The sequence below is a fragment of the Oncorhynchus keta genome, chromosome 34 (assembly GCF_023373465.1).
Source record: "Oncorhynchus keta strain PuntledgeMale-10-30-2019 chromosome 34, Oket_V2, whole genome shotgun sequence".
In the NCBI taxonomy this organism is placed as follows: domain Eukaryota; kingdom Metazoa; phylum Chordata; class Actinopteri; order Salmoniformes; family Salmonidae; genus Oncorhynchus; species Oncorhynchus keta.
Window position 1 is genome coordinate 60,047,963 of NC_068454.1, and position 17,330 is coordinate 60,065,292.

Below are 17,330 nucleotides of genomic sequence, written 5' to 3' on the forward strand. Positions count from 1 at the left end.
TGTTAACAAGACATTTGAGAAGTGGTTGAAAAACGAGTTAATAAAGCCACATACACACGGTCTATTTTTTGTTTTAAGGCAGCTCCAAAATGCAGGTATTTTAGCCTAGCCCAGTGCTTTCTGTGGTGGTGGGGCAAGCCAGCAAAAAATAGGAGCATTGCGCCGTGATTGGCTCAGTGTTCTGTCACTCATGAGGACACTACGTCATCGTTAAGTTTAAATCCTTAGTAAGGGTAGACATCCAAAATTTCAGCCCTTTGGGCCCTGCCATAAATTTATATTACAAATGCCCTTCCAAGAAGACTCAAGGTCATTGGCCACAGATAAAATGAAGTCAAATCACGTTATATGTACAGTAGCTTTGATTGAACTGATCGTGTCAAACCATAACTTTCAAAGTCTTAGAAGTCATCATCATGAATCAAGTTAGCAATCTACTGCCAAATCCTTGTCACATGAAGAGAAATAATGAAGAGAAATTAAAGATAAAATGTATCGGTTCTCATCGGCCATTGGACATAAATATATTTAAGTTGGAAATCGCAAATTCCTACAGAGTCGTTTGGAAGGAATCAGTGGCTAACTACTGCAAGCATTGCAAAGCAACCACTAGCCACTCAATGGAGTGGCTGTGTTTTTTTTGTCCGAGTTCCCACCAATAATCCAGAGAATGCCAGATTTAGATGACAAATTTTCAGACAAAAGACCGCCGTGCCATATGTATATTGTAGCTAATTTGCTGTTAGAAGCCCATGTGCCTCACCAAAATAATTTGGTCTATTTGGTCTAATTTGGTCACCTCTTAATTTCGCCTAACGTTGCTGTTCTAACTCGATGGTACTGCTCAAGTAGCCTATAATCTGTTTTTGAGAAATGTAATCTAACACTGTAAGAGGTTTCATTGTCTGCTTATATGCCCCCTTAATCCTACGGTTCTGACTACTGTAAGAGGTTTCATTGTCTGCTTATATGCCCCCTTAATCCTACGGTTCTGACTACTGTAAGAGGTTTCATTGTCTGCTTATATGCCCCCTTAATCCTACGGTTCTGACTACTGTAAGAGGTTTCATTGTCTGCTTATATGTCCCCTTAATCCTACGGTTCTGACTACTGTAAGAGGTTTCATTGTCTGCTTATATGCCCCCTTAATCCTACGGTTCTGACTACTGTAAGAGGTTTCATTGTCTGCTTATATGCCCCCTTAATCCTACGGTTCTGACTACTGTAAGAGCAGCCCATGTTCTGCATTCTGTTGCTGCACATTTCAAAAGTGCTGAACACATAGTTATATTGACTATGTCCGTATTAGCTCGCTCATTAATGTCTGAATCAAAATTACGGAATGCCTCATCGTTATCCGCTCATCATTCCCTTATGTCATAGTTTGTACATCTCAATTGTCAGTAGAAACCACATTTGTTTAAGCAAGTCAGCCATAGCAGCTATGTTTTGTAATGGTGCATATCCTACAGATCTACTGGTTTTCTTGGCAAAATGTTCTCATGATGGAATTGACAGTTGATCTTTCCAGATTGGGGTGAACAAATCTGTCAGCCTCTGCCATAGTAAGGCCTCTGTTTACCACATGGTCAGCGACGATGGCCCGGACTTCACTAGACACAACAGTTCCCTGCCATCTGCCCCCCTCTCTCTGATGTCCACCTCTTTGAAGGGGCCAATGCCCACCTCTTTGACCTCTTTGATGGGGCCCATGCCCACCTCTCTGATTTCTTTGAAGGTGCCCATGCCCACCTCTTCGACCTCTTTGATAGGGCCCATGCCCACCTCTCTGATTTCTTCCTCACCCTTGCTGTCTATCCTGCTCCATGTTGAAAGAAATTGCAAGTGTTGACACGCACCCTTTTATATGGTGACCACTTGTTGTTAACACTATGTGAAATCAATTAGCAATAATGACTTGTCAACAAAAATACAATTAACTGCCTTTTTGATGATCTTTTTTGAGTCATGTAGTTAGAGTTGTGAAATTTCATCACATACTTGTGAAAATAGTACCAAAGCGATGGGGGAAAAAACGATTTGACATGATCAACCGATACTTTGGCTTGCCTGAGCATGTTTTAGGAATGTAATGACTGTTGATTTGCAGGTGGGAATGTTGAGTGTGATCGTCTAGACCTGCCACTATATTTCTTCGTAGTGTTTGTAAGCAGAATTTGAACTGTCATATATGGAGCAAGGCAAAATCTAATCAAATGTGCTCACAAACTCGGGACTTTTCCTTTTGTGTATGAAGGATGTTGTCACGCCCTGACCATAGAGAGCTTTTTATTCTCTATGTTGGTTAGGTCTGGGTGTGACTAGGGTGGGTCATCTAGGTATTTATATGTCTATGTTGGCCTGTTATGGGTCCCAATCAGAGGCAGCTGTTTATCGTTGTCTCTAATTGGGGTTCATGTTTAGGCAGCCATTTCCCCTTTGTTCCTTGTGGGATCTTGTTTTTGTGTGGCTGCCTGTGAGCAGTCCAGTACGTTTCGTTTGTGCTTGTTTTGTTTGATGAGTTTCTATTTATTAAAATATGTGGAACTCTATGCACACTGCGCCTTGGTCCATTCCTAATGACGAATGTGACAGATGTATCTGTCTTGAACATTTGCAACATAGCTAGTGGTCCTCTGTCACAAACTAATCCAAAATGACCAGCAGGTGGCAAACTCTGCTATCGGTGGAGAATTTAGACCACACAACGTTGATATTCATTGCAGTCAGAAATAGTAAATTAGTCAATAAGGATAAATTATCCAGTTATTCCAGAGGTCACAGAAAAACATACAATGGGATATAGGATATTGCTTTTGTATAGGCTTACACCAAAAAGCTAAAGGCACAGTCAAACAATATTTTATCTGCAAATTATGAGATTATCCCAAGGACTCCTTAGGTGCAGAATGCCTGGGGTCTACTAACTGGGATATGTTTATCATGCAGAATGGAGTTTTGACACAATTATATGTTGTTCATTCCGTCTGCAATGCTGAATGTTCACTCCACCGCTTAGGCCCCTGAAGGTGAGTCTCCAGGTAACACGTGCATGCACGCACGCCCACACATGGAAAAGCAGTAGGATAGCTAGGACGTTTGGAGGTGATTTGTGATTTGCTCCTGTTGTAAACGTAATCTCGCCACTCTCCCTCCTGTCTGAATGCTGCTTTGTTCTACAGCCTAGCTCCATCTCAACCACGCATGAACATACACTGACCATACAGATATGACAATACAGACGTGACCACAAACTGACCATACACCTTACAGCACTGAAGCATGTTGACCAGGTGATCATAGCTATGGAGACAACTGTAACAGAGGTATTACCACACAGGTTTAAACAGTACTGAAGTGTCTGGAACTGAACCACGATGTCCTGCGGTCATAAGAGTAAATCACACAGCACCACTACCATACCATGGGGAGGTTCCGACCTTGACCTCTGACCTGACATCTATGTCTCATTAAACGTGTTGACGTGGTTAAGGCTCTTTGTGTCTGCCACAGTGTGTGTGTGTGTATGTGTGTAAGAGGGAGAGAGAGCGAGAGAGACGGAGAGAGAGAGAAGTCTTGGAGAGGAAGAGTATGTGGAACCAGATTAGCTTACAGTTTATACCCTTATGGGATATGAAGACCTCGAAATCAACGGAGTACTCTATTTAAAAGGTCACCATCATCATCATCTTCTACTGGCGCCTTTGTGAGCAACAATAGCTTGAGCTTCCAAAGGTATTTGCACTCTTCATTTTACATATTTTTCTTCTATGATTGCTAATTTGTCCTACACTTGTGTCTCAGATGTGTAACACCAAGTTCTCTCAGGCAGGTCAACAGAAACTGAAGCAGACGCCATATACGAGCAACTAAAGCTAAAATTACATTGATCTACAGCAAGAGAACAGAGAAGTGAGGTCCACAGCATTTGTGTGTGTTCATGTCGAATTGGCTGTGGTGTGTCTGTGTTAGACTTTCTGCAATGTGTGTTTTTGTGTGTGCCTCATTGGGCGAGTGTACTGACCAAGACTCTCCTCCCTTATCAGTTGACAGAGCAGCAGTACCCTTCCACAGCAGAGGTCAGCAATGCTGCACTTAAACGGCACAGAGCTGCAGACTCTCCTGCTATCCTTCCTACAGCAATGTCTGAATGGCACAGGTTTACCGGTCCCAGTACTCTCTCAGAACTACACTACCCAGCAGGCCATTCGCCCAATGGGTGGAGCTATGCCTAAGGCTCAAACTCAGGGATTTGTGTACGTTCTACTGATGGTAGGTATGTTTAGTTTCTTCACGTTTGGTATCATGTTGAGCTACATCCGCTCCAAGAAGCGAGAGCCCCCACGACCCTTATCACCAGTACATTGCCCACGACTGGACCAAAGGACTCACCCTCCCACGGGCCGTCACACAGGCACTGCACGGGGCAGATACACATATTGGAGACAACGGGAAGAACCCCATGGTCATCTTCAACCCTGCTGCCATTGGAGCAGCTCCCAGGATAGATTGGGATGGATCGTGAGGAGATAATAGTGTTGATGTTCTCAATCCTAATATAACATATTATAGTAACGACGACAAGTGAGAAAGAGATTGAGTTAGAGTACCTATTTTATTGCAATGCAATCATAGGCAGAATCTACCGCACACCCATAATCGACTAGTGAAGTTGCGGGAGGCAAAATGCAAAACTGGAAAAAGTCACCGAACACTTCCACTCATAATAGCTTAGCATTCAGTCAATCGACTCTGACGAAGGTCGACTGACCCGAAAGCTTACCTCCTATTTCAATATTTTTTCATCTGACTGGAAGTGCACAAAAACATCTTCAGAGGTTTCTGTTTCCCTGTATTTGAGTAAGTAGTTTCAGTCAACTGCTCATTCATAACGAACATCGAGTATTCTATGCTTTCATTCCTTCATTCAGCAAAGAAGCCAATCAATGTAATTAGAATCACTTAGCGTATAAACCTAGACAAAAAGTAATTAATTAAATGGATTATTGCAGTCTAATACCATTACCATTGTGTCCTCAGGTCCAGACACTGACACGGTGTAGCATTAATGTAAAGCACAGTTGAGTTACAGTAAGGTCACGTAACCGTGTTGTAGTAGTGGCTTGTTCTAGTTTTCTGTGTGTTATAACACGCTACTGTAATCAACCCAATGTAGCAAAAACACTCCAAATGACATAATAGACAAATGATTCAACACCTCCGTCTTATCCTCTTCAAAGTGTGTTGACACCTGTGTAAATGGATTATAGATAGAAGTTTGATTTGAAATATCCTTTTATCTAATTTTGCCTTCATGGTCCGTTGTTCATTTGAGTAAATGCTGCATCCATGCCAGCAGGCCAACTTGCTAAGAGTGTTGATGTGTTTTAATCTTATCTTCTACCACTCCCTTCTATTTCTCTTCTCTGCTTCTCCCACTCCCTCACTCTTTCCCTCTTCCTCTCCTGTCTGCCTTGAATGGCTGCTTTCTCTGCGTGGTCGATCTCGTGCTCCAAACTGAACTGGATCATTTGCATGGTAAGCATGGGTCGCAATCCGGTTGAAGTTATCCAACGTTTAACTTGAGTTTCTTAAGGTCCTCCGCCACCGCCCCACACAGTTGCTGAAACTGGGCATGCTCCCTGGGACTCATGGGGTCGGTGAGCCGCGCCCAGCCCTACAGCAGTCTATCTCGGATCTGAGCAATGTCCTCTCTGATGTCACGCTGCATGACAATCCAGGGTGGCTGGTAGCCGTTGTCGATGAGGATGCGGTTGAGGGTAATTAGGTCGTCGTACTGGTTGTGCTCAAACTTGTTGATGGGCTTCCCGGCGCCACTCAGGTTGCGGAAGTCTCCCCGGGACATGGATTCCTAAATGAGGTCTTCCACCAGCCTCTCCACTGCCTGCATGACCTTGATCTGCCGGCTGAGCTGGCGGGCGTCCCACTCCACCAGCGCCCCCTCGGCTGCAGCCGCCGTCTCAAGCTCCTTCTGGAGGTAGTCGAGGACCTGCTCCACTGCCCAATCCACTTGGAACTGCCGGTATTGGCGTTCACGCTGGCTAGGCGTCCCTGGGCCCACGCCCTCATAGCTCAGGTCGTGGCAGTGCTGAGGAGCCACATCTTTCACCTTCTCCTCATCTTCCACCAAACCCCCACAGCTCTGGACTGGTGCGCCAGCAGGGCGCCGTATGCTTCCTCTACCCGCGCAAACAGTACCTCGTCTGCCGTAGCAACGGATGGTACAGCGTGGCCATGCGCAGGCAGGCTTCTTTCACCTGCGCAGAGCTACTCTCACCCTCACCCAGAAGCTCAAGCTGTAGCAGCTGGTAGCTCTCCCGAAGGCTGCAGCTCACACAGGGACCAGAACACAGTTTGCGGAGAAGGAACCAGCGGGCCAGGGGGAGCAGCATTAATCCCCACCGTAAATCAACAGCTGTATGGCGTAACTCATCTCTGCTGGTGACACACAGAGGCACACACCTGCCCAACAGTGACAAGAAACACGATGATGCCTGTTGTACTTGTTCCCACACTTAATTGTTAGCATGGGGATGTAAAACATGCATTTGAAAAGGTCACAGGATGCTTTTGATCCATTGTTTACATTTTTTTGGTAGCGGTCTAGCCTGAAATCCAGAACCACTTTTGCTAACATGCCCCTCCTTGTACTCCATGTCATTGCCAGGGATTGGTAAGGAGTGGAATGATATTATAAACAGATTGGTGGTACCCACGCTGGTAGTAGTCCACTTTTTGATGGAATTATGCACATCTTCATTTGACACGTACTGTCACATGCATTAAAGATGCAGCATGTAACCTCACAGACATGTAATCGGTGACTACAGTAACTATGCCCGTGTTATGAAAGAACACCAGTAGCTAGCTGTCATCTTTATTACCCCGGTAGCTAGAAGCTAAATCGTGCTGAACTTCACGGCTAACTGCATCGTTCTTCGCGAGTTTTGGGTAAACAAAGTATCAAGCTAATGTTGGATTCTGTATTTTACATTATAGCCATTAGCATATATATGATTAAATATTATCTTATGTTGGTTGTGTGAGGTGTCTGCATTTGTGCACTGGAGCATCATTATGAGATGAAACAACTGCTTGCTACTTGCCTGTTTGTGTGTGAGAAGAACTGAGTAACATGGTGTGACCTGCATGATGCAAAACTGTAGATAACAGCCCAGCAGATGCTTTGTCCTTGTGTTTGTATGTAACAATATTGAGCACATGGTATGACTTGCTGTATCTTACAAAGTTGTGATAGGGAGGGGTGCTCATCACGAGGTTTAACTGAAATGGAAAAATACTGAACAACACAATTAGCAGGAACTGAGCAACTGTTATAACTAGGGGGTGATACCAGAACAGTAGGAATCTATACATCGACGGATGGAGGACTCCAAGAAGCGCCAAGAGGCAGGGACCTGCCTGAGCGCTTGCGATAGGCTGGGCAAGTTTAAACCACGCCCAGCCTCTACTGTGATAGGCCAACAGACGGGTTGGGACAATGTCTATCACAGTATAAGAACACTGTTTACATACATCTTGTCAGTTCTCTGTTCTGCCCTGCGTGGCATTACAGTGAGCCCGTATATACGAAAGTTGCATTTGCAATTTATTACTTAGCTAATAAAAAATACATAGTATATGTTTTTTTTTAAACTACATATAGACACTGAAGACAAAAAGCTACTGTGAACAAATGTGGCTTTTGAATATGCTCGCAGCATGGTCTATTGATTTTGTTTTATTACGTTTTATTTCTAATACATTGAGTTGACTGTTCAATATTAATTTGTTTTGTTTAAACAAAGCATTGTCACACAAGCCTACTAAAGATGACATTTTGTGCAAGTGGCCTGCATTTTTAAACAGATGATGTGTGTTATGAGTGTAAAGATGGCACAGTGTAAAGATGGCACAGTGATGCCATCTGTTGTTCATGTTCATTCCTGCAACTCATGTGTTACCGGTGTGCTTGAGATACCCGGATGTAATTGTGACGTACCTGAACAAGACTGGTTACTCGCATCAAAGCCTCTTGTCTCGTCATTTACAATTCAAACAATGTGTCCTCCCCAAAAAGAAAAAAGACACTGTGAATGGGTAGTACATGCAACTAAAGGCAGAATTCATTGGAACGTTCAAAAAAAGGCTAATGCCGCGTTTATGTGTTGATCGGAACTAGGAAACGGCATTTCTGAATTGCTAACTTGTTGAATTTAATTTTTTTAATTTTACCTTTATTTAACTAGGCAAGTCAGTTAAGAACAAATTCTTATTTTCAATGACGGGTTAACTGCCTGTTCAGGAGCAGAACAACAGCTTTGTACCTTGTCAGCTCGAGGATTTGAACTTGCAACCTTCCGGTTACTAGTCCAAATCTCTAACCACTAGGCTACCCTGCCGCCCCAATGCAGCACCTGTATAGCTACAACCAGCAAGGAAGTCGGAAATGTCCATTTCCTAGTTCAGACTAGCTCAACCTAGCCTGTTTGTAAGTCGAAAATGCAGTTTCCTTTTTCCAACTAGCACATGAGCGCGGCATTATGCCATTTACGTTTACAGACAGCCACATATGGATGTTAGCCTGTAATCACTAGCTAGCAACCAAAATAAACCAAACAGAAGACTGATGCAAACAAAGCAGAAAGAACGAAATGGAGGGACCTACCTGAATGTGTCCAATAGAAACTCTAATGAGACTAAAAAATACACTCCTGGTTACCAGTCTGTTTGTGCCATCATCATGCCAGTCCTTGCCGCTCCTTATGCAAAGAATAACAACTAATTGACCAGACAGAACAAACAGATCTAGGACCAGGCTGTCAATGGCTCTCTTACGTTAAGCAGACGTTAATTGTTCACTAATTTGAATAGGTTGCATAACACTATGTTACTACATGTATTTGTATGTTTTCTATAGTTGAGTTTACAAAAAGCTGGATGATCAGAATTCACCACACAGTATATGCTAATGAAAAGAAAAAAAAACAGAGGCCAATATAAAATGTATTCATTTATTGCAAACTTTGGAGACAATTCATTTTTCCGATTTAAGAATGTACTGTAAAACAGAGGGCATTATTATCATCACATTTTTGTTGCTTTCCTTAAAAAAAATGTGAATGGCCCCTATCTCCATTATTCCCCCTTCAGGTCACTGATTAGGAATGACTCCAGCTCCATCAGGATATCTAAGAATATATCTTTGCCTTTAGGCCCACATGCTTTCAGAGGGCCATCGTAGAGCTCCCTCATCCTGCTCTGGGTGGTTCTGTTAGCCTTCACGTCACTGTAGGTGTTTTGGGTGATGATTCCCCTCTCCAGGAGTCTATCCAATAGGGGTTCCACCTCGTTCACTCTGTCGATCAGGGCCGTCCGGTGATGGTCCACAAAGTGTTTATCTGAGGTAGAGACAGGACATGGCTTGGGACTTTTGGCAGTGATGTTAATGTTGCGTGTGTGTGTGTGTGTGTGTGCGTGCGTGTAGGGTGTGAAAATTCGAGGATAGGCGTGAGGAACTTTTTCTAATTCATACAGGATTAAATAGGCTATGGGGAGTGAAAAAATGCTGTTGAAGATTCTAGAGGGCAGCAGTAGCACCTACAGAATGTTGGAGAAGAAATTAAAAGGAAGGACTTTTGTGATTGTTCATCAAGATAAATACTTTGGGTATTGAATGTTTCCCCATAAACCATCACTAATTACAGTAAACATATGCTACCGTTCAAAAGTTTGGGGTCACTTAGAAATGTCCTTGTTTATGAAAGGAAAGCAAATTTCTTGTCCATTAAAATAACAACACATTGATCATAAATACAGTGTAGACATTGTTAATGTTGTAACTGATTATTGTAGCTTGAAACTGCTGATTTGTAATGGAATAGGAGTACAGAGGCCCATTTCTAAGTGACCCCAAACTTTTGAACGGTAGTGTACATTTTAATAACGTCATCCTATTTGAGACATTAGGCTATATAACACCTGGTTAGGGCTTACCTTGGTTCATCTTCGTTGATCCAGTTGCACTTTCCATTCTATCACCAGATGTTACGCAAGATCCCGGAGCTGTAAAATAGACTTCATGAGACGCCACCAATCGAAGAAAAATATTGAATAGTAGGCCTAAAGATAAATCAGCAAGCAATCTAAATGTGTTTATTGCAGAATGTATTAGGCCTACCTTTAGTTGAAAATGAATATATACTACTGTATGCTATCATTCTGGTCAGAAGAGCAAAATAGAATGCTCGCATAAGTGAAAGTAAAACTGTCAACTTCCTTTTAGTTTTCCTTCCCTACGTTATGGACATTTCAATGTAATTTATTTAGGCCCTAGATCAAATAAGGTTTTGTTCTAGACTACTTTTGGGTTAACTGAAGTGTTTTTAAACCTTTCAAAGATATGAAATTAAATATTTTTAAATGTCCAATGGACGTGCCTCCTACTTTATTCGACTTACATTTCTTGAATTCCATCAGTTCATTTGCGACATCTTGGCAGTTAATTGCAGCCAAGACCTCTATAGCCACATTCACAGCCCCATCTTCAGTGAAGGTACGGGTCAGAATGTCTACCAAGTCCACGGGGTCCGCTTTCTCAACAATGCCCCTGCGAACTTTTGGCTCCTGCTTGCGGTCACAGAGTTTACGTCTGAACTTCTTCAAGTCAGTCTCTTCCAAGTCATCCAGGACTCCAATTAATATATCGCCAACGGTTTTCGACATTTTTTATGCCAAACTGTAATTTAAACAAGGTTTTGTAAGATTCGGCTCCGTGCCTTCTATTCTGTTGTCTAATAGGCTACTGACTGTATTATCTTCAAGATACTGTACAATTCGCACCGTCACACGTCATAGGCCGAGGGGAGGTCCATCAGCAGACTCCAGCAGAAACAAAATAGCCTAATCCATTCCATTTTTACAAAAATGTCATATCGAATTTATCTTAACGAATCTATTATATTATTTGTATATATTTTTGCCTGCTCATTTTAGTTTTATACCTTTCGAAATAATACAGAAAATGTAAATAGTATTTTCAAGTTATGTACAGTTTATTTACAATCATTTTACAAACAACAGTGTTCCCTAAATCATGTAAATCACACATTATATTCAACAGAACAAGCATTGTCCCTCTTAGCTTTATTTTGTCAGCAATAAAAGAGGTAGATATGTAAGAGTATAAAAATAGACAGATCCTCACAGTCAAAGTTAATGTCAAACATTGTTCAACAGCATGGGTGCTAAGCAGGGGTGTCATGCACCCATTATTTTAGAGGGGGCAAGAAGTACTTGAGGATGGAGGAGGATTGTTCATCACTAACCATGTCATTACCATAAAGAACATTAGTATTGGAGACAGCTGGGCTTACCGTTTCATTGAGCTCTTATTCTGCTGATGTTAATAGGAGGTAAGTCATACACTAAAACCTAATCAAATTGAAGGCTACTACATACTTTTTAGTAGTGCTGCAGCAACCTCAACACGCCTACTTCCCACAGCTATGGCTACTACTGTATCACTTGGTAATAAAAGTTTTACACCGAACATTGTCTAATGTTGCAGATAGAAATCCCATGAATAGAGCCGATGTTATTCATTTTCTACATGTCAAAGAGGCATGCTTGTTTTACATAGCATATTTCTAGTGATGTAGCCATAACACTATCAAGAGACAATAGCACCAATGAGAACCAGTGCTGCTGGTACACTCCCTCTACTGCGACGCCCATGCTTCGCTGGACACTGGTGATGATACTGGTGCCCCCTGGCCTTGCCAGGAGGACTCTGTCCCCGTGGGTAAAATGTTCAGGCTGGCCAGGACCTCCTGTGCCGTCTTTCCCAGCATCCCCTGCACGTCCAAGACGAAGCGGTAGACGTAGCGCTTGCCCGTCGTTTTGTGGATGATGTTCTTGTGGTAGTAGTAGCGCAAGCCACGGCTCAGCTTCTCGTAGTTCATCTTGGGCTTGTTCTTACACTGGCCCCAGCGCTTGGCCACCTGGATGAAACACAAAGGGGGTGATTGTTAAAAAATAACCACAAACACATGATAGCATATTCCCATTGCTCAATCCTATGCTGGTTTCCAACTCCCCGTGCGAGTGGTAAAAATCTCACAATCAGTAGAGAAACTCACCTCTGCTGGGTCGGACATCTTGAACTCCCAACCGTCTCCTGTCCAGCAGATGAAGGTACAGCAGGCGGAGTCTAGAAGCAGCTCCAGTAAGAACTGCCACAATTGGATGGGCCCTGATCCTGAATAGAGAGAAAATGCATATGAAAAAAATCTGAATTGTATTATCTTTAGCCCTAGACTGCAAACAAACATTGTTTTTGCCTGCTACTCTTGAGATATACTATGAATTTCTTTCAATTTAAAAGACACAGTAATGAAAAAAGCACATTCTCCAGCAAACCCACAATCAGGCTCACACACACTACCCACGCTCACACACACTACCCACGCTCACACACACTCTTGTATAACATTAGTAATGATAAGTCATGATAAGAGACTAGTCTCACCTGGATAAACTGACATTCCCATCACTTGTCCTCTTTCCCTCTCGTGTCTTTGAGAGTGTGTATTTTTGCGTTTGGCCACACGGGGGCAGTATTGCTCTGAAGGCTGCTGTGGTCCAGGGGTTGAGGAACAAGATGGAGGGTGGTGAGGGGGCAGCAGGGATGCGCTGTAGCTGGGAGAGGGGTAGTCTGGCCAGAAGGAGGGTGACGTCTTCTGTGCTTCTGAGTCGTACAGTTGTTCACCTGAGCGACGGGTGTAGCTTTGTTCAGCTTCACCTATGGAAGAGGAGGAGTTAGACATTGCATATATTTTCCATGTAATCATAGCCTATAGATTTTTCTGTGTGGTTATTTTTACAAGTTAAATAAACAAAGAAGAGCTGGTAATAACAGACAGCTTGAAAAATTATTTGAATTAGACATTACACAGCCTACAAAAAAACAACAACTGCCAATATGTTTCTAAACACAAATATGCCTAATGGTCATGCATTGGTTAATTTTTTTTTTTTTTGCATTATGTCTCAAATGTGTGGTCTTTCTTACTGAGGTGGTCCAGGCTGACAGTGCTGGGGGACCCGCTGTGGCTCGTTCCTTTTCCAGGGAGGAAGGAGTTGCTGGTGCTGGCATCCTCCATGCCCGGGCTGAACTGTCCACTCTGGGCTGGAGAACACAGGGGCACAAGGCTGTGGTACGTCTGGGTGGAATCCTGGAACCCCGCTTGAGACTGGTCCAAAGTCAGCCCATCTAATAATGAATAGAGAGAGAAAAAGGAATGAACAATCATGATCAATATTCATTCATTTCTAATACTACAACAGGTGTTGATAATAGAATCATTCTCAAAATGATAGAAACATATGGATTCGAGAACAGGGGACTGACACTCACCACTTGGGTATGATGCCCAACAGTTAAACTCTGGGTATGAATCCAGGTTGAACAGGACAGAGTCACTGGAGGTTACTGGGGGGAAAAAGAATGAAAGACGTCAACAATAAAACACGTGAGCAACATTGGAAGTTAGTCAATGGTCACTGACAGGCCTATCTCGTGATTTATTCCCCCAGAATGCTTATCAGAGTGGTCAAATAAAGTGGTTGTTAAACAGCCTCTAGAAGAGTCTTCATATGCGTACCTTTGTTGTCGTACGGACATGGATTCTTCTGCAGCTCCCCATAACTCTCTGGATACTGCTGCTCGGGTCCTTTACTGTCTAATAGAAAAGACAGGTCTTCATCACTGTAGTCTGGAGGTCACAGAGATAGAAGAGAAGGATCGGGATGAGTCAAAAGGCATAAAGATCTAAACAGAACTCAAAATGGAATAGAAATAGAATTGGTTTAGAATGTAATAAGTTATATTGATATGAAAGGGTTACAAGCTTATCTCTAAAAACTGTCTAACTGCTATTCTTGAAGCAATAATAATGTTATGGTCTACTACTAATACTCATTATTCTTATTTACGTTTAATAATAGTAACAATAACACATCAAAAGATCTATTTAATTAACAACTATTCTGAGGCACCAAGAACAAAATCTCAACCATACCCATTTTAGTTGAATGGAGGGAGAAAGGGAAACGAGTGGAGGGAATGGAGGGAGAGAGGGAAAGAGGAGGAAACGCCAGTGGAGGGAGTGTGACAGAGTAGTGATGAAGGGGGAGGAGAGGGGCTCTAAATCTGTTGGAGAAGGAAGTCTGGAGGAAAGGATTAGGGAAAGAGAGCGGGAGGGTCTTTAACCCGACCACCCCGTCTCGCTCTACCTCCCTCAGTCAGACTGACATTCCTACAAACAGTGCATGGACACACACCCCAGCACCCCTTTTCCTGACACAGCCCTCGGTTGGGTAGAAGAAGCAGATGTCAAGGTCTCACTTTGAGTTTCTGACAGGGCTGATGAGATACTAACTATGCATAAAAACATTTCCGTTGTCCTTCAACTACTACACAGAGCTACAGGAAACATAGCTCAAAATCTTATCATAGAAACATGTGGACACTCTGAAAGTTATTTTCAGAGTGTACAATGATAACTAATAAAGTTGATGATTAATCATAATTCTAGTGGCGTTGGTGGCAGTTATTTGGTTTGGGGTGTAGTTCAATCTGAACTGATGCATTGATCAGTGTTTATCAATAAGTGATCCAACGAGAACATGACATACCATATGATGCAAAGTCCAAACCAGCAGGGACTTCCTGTGTCCTGAAATCTTCCATATAATATCCAGCTTGGTACATATCCATCTGTGTGGAAAAAGTGGAATACATATGTCATGCCCATTTTATTGTGGAACATCTTTTTCATACAATTTTACATCTTTGTATAACACACACACATATATACATACATATATATATATAATATGTATGTAATATATATATATATATATATATTACATGTATGTATAATCAGATTTCTTTAAAATGGTCTCTGAAAATGTAAATATATATTGCATTCTTAATCATTTTAAGTGTTCTTGCAGGCTGCATACATAAACTTAAATTCGCAGGAGGCAAAATCCTACCTTTATTTTAGAGTCTCTGGTGTCTATGTTTCTCTCGTTGGATTTCAGGATGGTATCCCAGTACGTATTTGACGGGAACAGTTGCTTCCACTTGGAGTTCAGAGTTACAGTTGTGTTGTCTCCCTCTGCCCGACCCAGTCCCGTTATAAAGCAGCGGAGCTTTGAGGGGCGTGCCTGCTCCCCGGTGCAAAGGAATGTGTCCTCTTGCTTCGTGACTCCCCGGTCCCAAAAAACTGCTGTTTAACTGGCCGTGACGTCAGCCACGACTCACGAACACAGATTTGGCAGCCAGACACACACCCATTCACAAAAATGTATCATAAAATGGTCAATTGAGCGCCCAAAATCTAATTAATATTGCATGCCCAATTGGCTATCTTACTCCCATGATAAATTGACAACCCATTCACGATCATATAATGTATGGAGAGTTTATTAGTATATTCATATATATATTTTATAGGAATACAACTTGATCTACAAGTTATTTTATTTAAATTAGGCCAATATAAAACTAGCCAATGTACTGAGAAAATGTTTTCCCCCAATTAGGTCAATAGCGACCTAATAGGCTACACCAAAACGCCTGTAATGCCTATCAATTGGCTATTGACTTGTTCATTAAAAAAATCTATGGAAATCATTACCTTTTTCTATGCTTGGCAACATCGACTAAGCATAAACCCATGCCAGCCTGGGCGGAGGACAGATAGGGTGTTTTAAAAATCAGAAATTGCAAGTTGCTTATAATGAGGTGGGAGGCCATGAGCATATCTTTTGAAGCCATTCGACAGAACAATAGCCCGTAAACTACATGCTGAAGCTCTGAAATCACGGTGTGAGTGGCCTGAGCAGATAAGGCCCACACAAGCGCCTTGTATAAACAAACACCGCAATTTTCCCCAGCAGAGAAAAAATACATCTGGAAAAGTGAGCTGCCAAGTCGTGCACGGTGTGGGAGACACACGAGTCGTGATTGGGACCCCCCGTCTCCAAACAAGGACACAAGGGGTTTCGAGTTACACAACCTCCTGGCCGGCCTAATGATGAAGAGTCCATCATCAAGTCAACTGGTTTACCAACTGAATGACACAATGAAAAACTCCAGAATATTACAATGCTATAACCTTAATCAAAATGTCTCTTAGATTATCTTAATACATAAAAATGGGCCTAAACATTGTTCAGTGGACTGAAGGGACAGTTAAAATATATTTCGTTATTTCCTTTCACAAATGAGGAAACATTTAAATGAATAAGACAGAAAATGCATACTAAATCTAGGCGTACTAGTAGGCTATTAATGCTGTGCCTTGTAAAGGGCTTGGGATCATCTCAGCTGGGATATTTATTTAGTTGAATTTATTTTGACATAAAAGGCCAAAGAAAGTTTCGATTTTCTGAACATATTATGGTGATAGACAAACTAAAGTAGGTTACTCCATGCATGCGTTAAAGCCAGATTGAGACATAAGCAATGTGTGGTAGCTTTCATGATAAACCCATGGACATTGATAATTAAAAGACACATATTTTCTAATGAAATACAGAAACTCACATCTTCTATTGTCTAACTTTGCACACTATTAAATAATAAAACAATGTTTTATGAATTTGTTTAAAGTCACTTTTTACATTCAACCTCACGGAAGTGCATTGGGTCTATCATATTATAGCCATATCTATAGTCACCATCTATAGGCCGAATTGCAGACTAAGAAAGTAAAGGTCTTAAAATATGCCCTTTCCTACATCGACGATAGATGGTTATTTGTCAGAGAACGTTTGATGATTCGTTTGCTAAGGGGAACACGGTCTTACTTTGTAACCTACTTTGTGATGAGGTTCTTTTTATCACAGTGTGCAAGTTTGCGGTCAGAGATTTTTTTGACATCAGTTGCAATTTCCGGAGTCGTATTTAGAAAAAACTACAGGAAGGGTATACAATGTTCATTACCACTATGGTTATTATGGTGAGGCTATTCAAGTTGCAACAGGCTTTTGAATGACAAGCGAATGTATTCATCTCAACAATGCCCAATAACAAATTAGAAATAGGCCTACATTCATTTGTAAATTACATGTTGCTTGGAACACACATTATGTAATGTGTTTGTGCACCTCAAAATGCATCATATTTCTCAAAACATTGCTGAATGATAACAACACTCTGAGCAAAGCCTATAGAAGCCCAACCATATCTGCACCTTTATTGCTCTATGTCCAATCATCAGCCTCATCAACTTTTA

At 42.0% G+C, this 17,330-nt stretch overlaps 2 protein-coding genes and 1 pseudogene across 3 annotated transcripts; all 3 read right to left on the reverse strand.

Annotated features, from left to right (window-relative positions):
• Window positions 1-4,538: 4,538 nt before the first annotated feature.
• LOC118367594 (dnaJ homolog subfamily C member 28-like) lies at window positions 4,539-6,924 on the reverse strand (annotated as a pseudogene).
• Window positions 6,925-9,021: 2,097 nt separating this feature from the next.
• LOC118367399 (apoptosis-associated speck-like protein containing a CARD) lies at window positions 9,022-10,875 on the reverse strand. The gene is made up of 3 exons (XM_035750839.2): window positions 10,482-10,875; window positions 10,018-10,086; window positions 9,022-9,422 (listed from the first exon to the last, which is right to left on the reverse strand). Exons 1-3 carry the CDS (start codon window positions 10,744-10,746, stop codon window positions 9,160-9,162), a joined length of 597 nt encoding a protein of 198 aa, XP_035606732.1. The 5' UTR covers window positions 10,747-10,875; the 3' UTR covers window positions 9,022-9,159.
• A 176-nt stretch (window positions 10,876-11,051) lies between these two features.
• On the reverse strand, window positions 11,052-17,123 carry LOC118367403 (protein C-ets-2-like). 2 transcript variants are annotated; one of them, XM_035750848.2, is made up of 8 exons: window positions 15,082-17,123; window positions 14,719-14,800; window positions 13,686-13,763; window positions 13,439-13,513; window positions 13,094-13,294; window positions 12,551-12,823; window positions 12,162-12,280; window positions 11,052-12,023 (listed from the first exon to the last, which is right to left on the reverse strand). In XM_035750848.2, exons 2-8 carry the CDS (start codon window positions 14,798-14,800, stop codon window positions 11,742-11,744), a joined length of 1,110 nt encoding a protein of 369 aa, XP_035606741.1. In that variant the 5' UTR covers window positions 15,082-17,123; the 3' UTR covers window positions 11,052-11,741. The 2 variants fall into 2 exon arrangements, with proteins under 2 accessions (XP_035606741.1, XP_035606740.1); XM_035750847.2 differs by having other exon boundaries at window positions 13,686-13,796.
• Between the last annotated feature and the right edge of the window lie 207 nt (window positions 17,124-17,330).

What these genes read in the sequence shown, in the direction of transcription:
- LOC118367399 (XM_035750839.2), bottom strand. Translation starts at nt 10,746, where the DNA reads ATGTCGAAAACCGTTGGCGATATATTAATTGGAGTCCTGGATGACTTG. An exon ending in ACTGATGGAATTCAAGAAAT is followed by an intron (nt 10,087 to 10,481) that starts GTAAGTCGAATA and finishes TCTATTTTACAG; the next exon opens with CTCCGGGATCTTGCGTAACA. An exon ending in ATCAACGAAGATGAACCAAG is followed by an intron (nt 9,423 to 10,017) that starts GTAAGCCCTAAC and finishes TCTCTACCTCAG; the next exon opens with ATAAACACTTTGTGGACCAT.
- LOC118367403 (XM_035750847.2), bottom strand. Translation starts at nt 14,800, where the DNA reads ATGGATATGTACCAAGCTGGATATTATATGGAAGATTTCAGGACACAG. An exon ending in TTTGGACTTTGCATCATATG is followed by an intron (nt 13,797 to 14,718) that starts GTATGTCATGTT and finishes TGTGACCTCCAG; the next exon opens with ACTACAGTGATGAAGACCTG. An exon ending in TTGGGCATCATACCCAAGTG is followed by an intron (nt 13,295 to 13,438) that starts GTGAGTGTCAGT and finishes ATTCATTATTAG; the next exon opens with ATGGGCTGACTTTGGACCAG.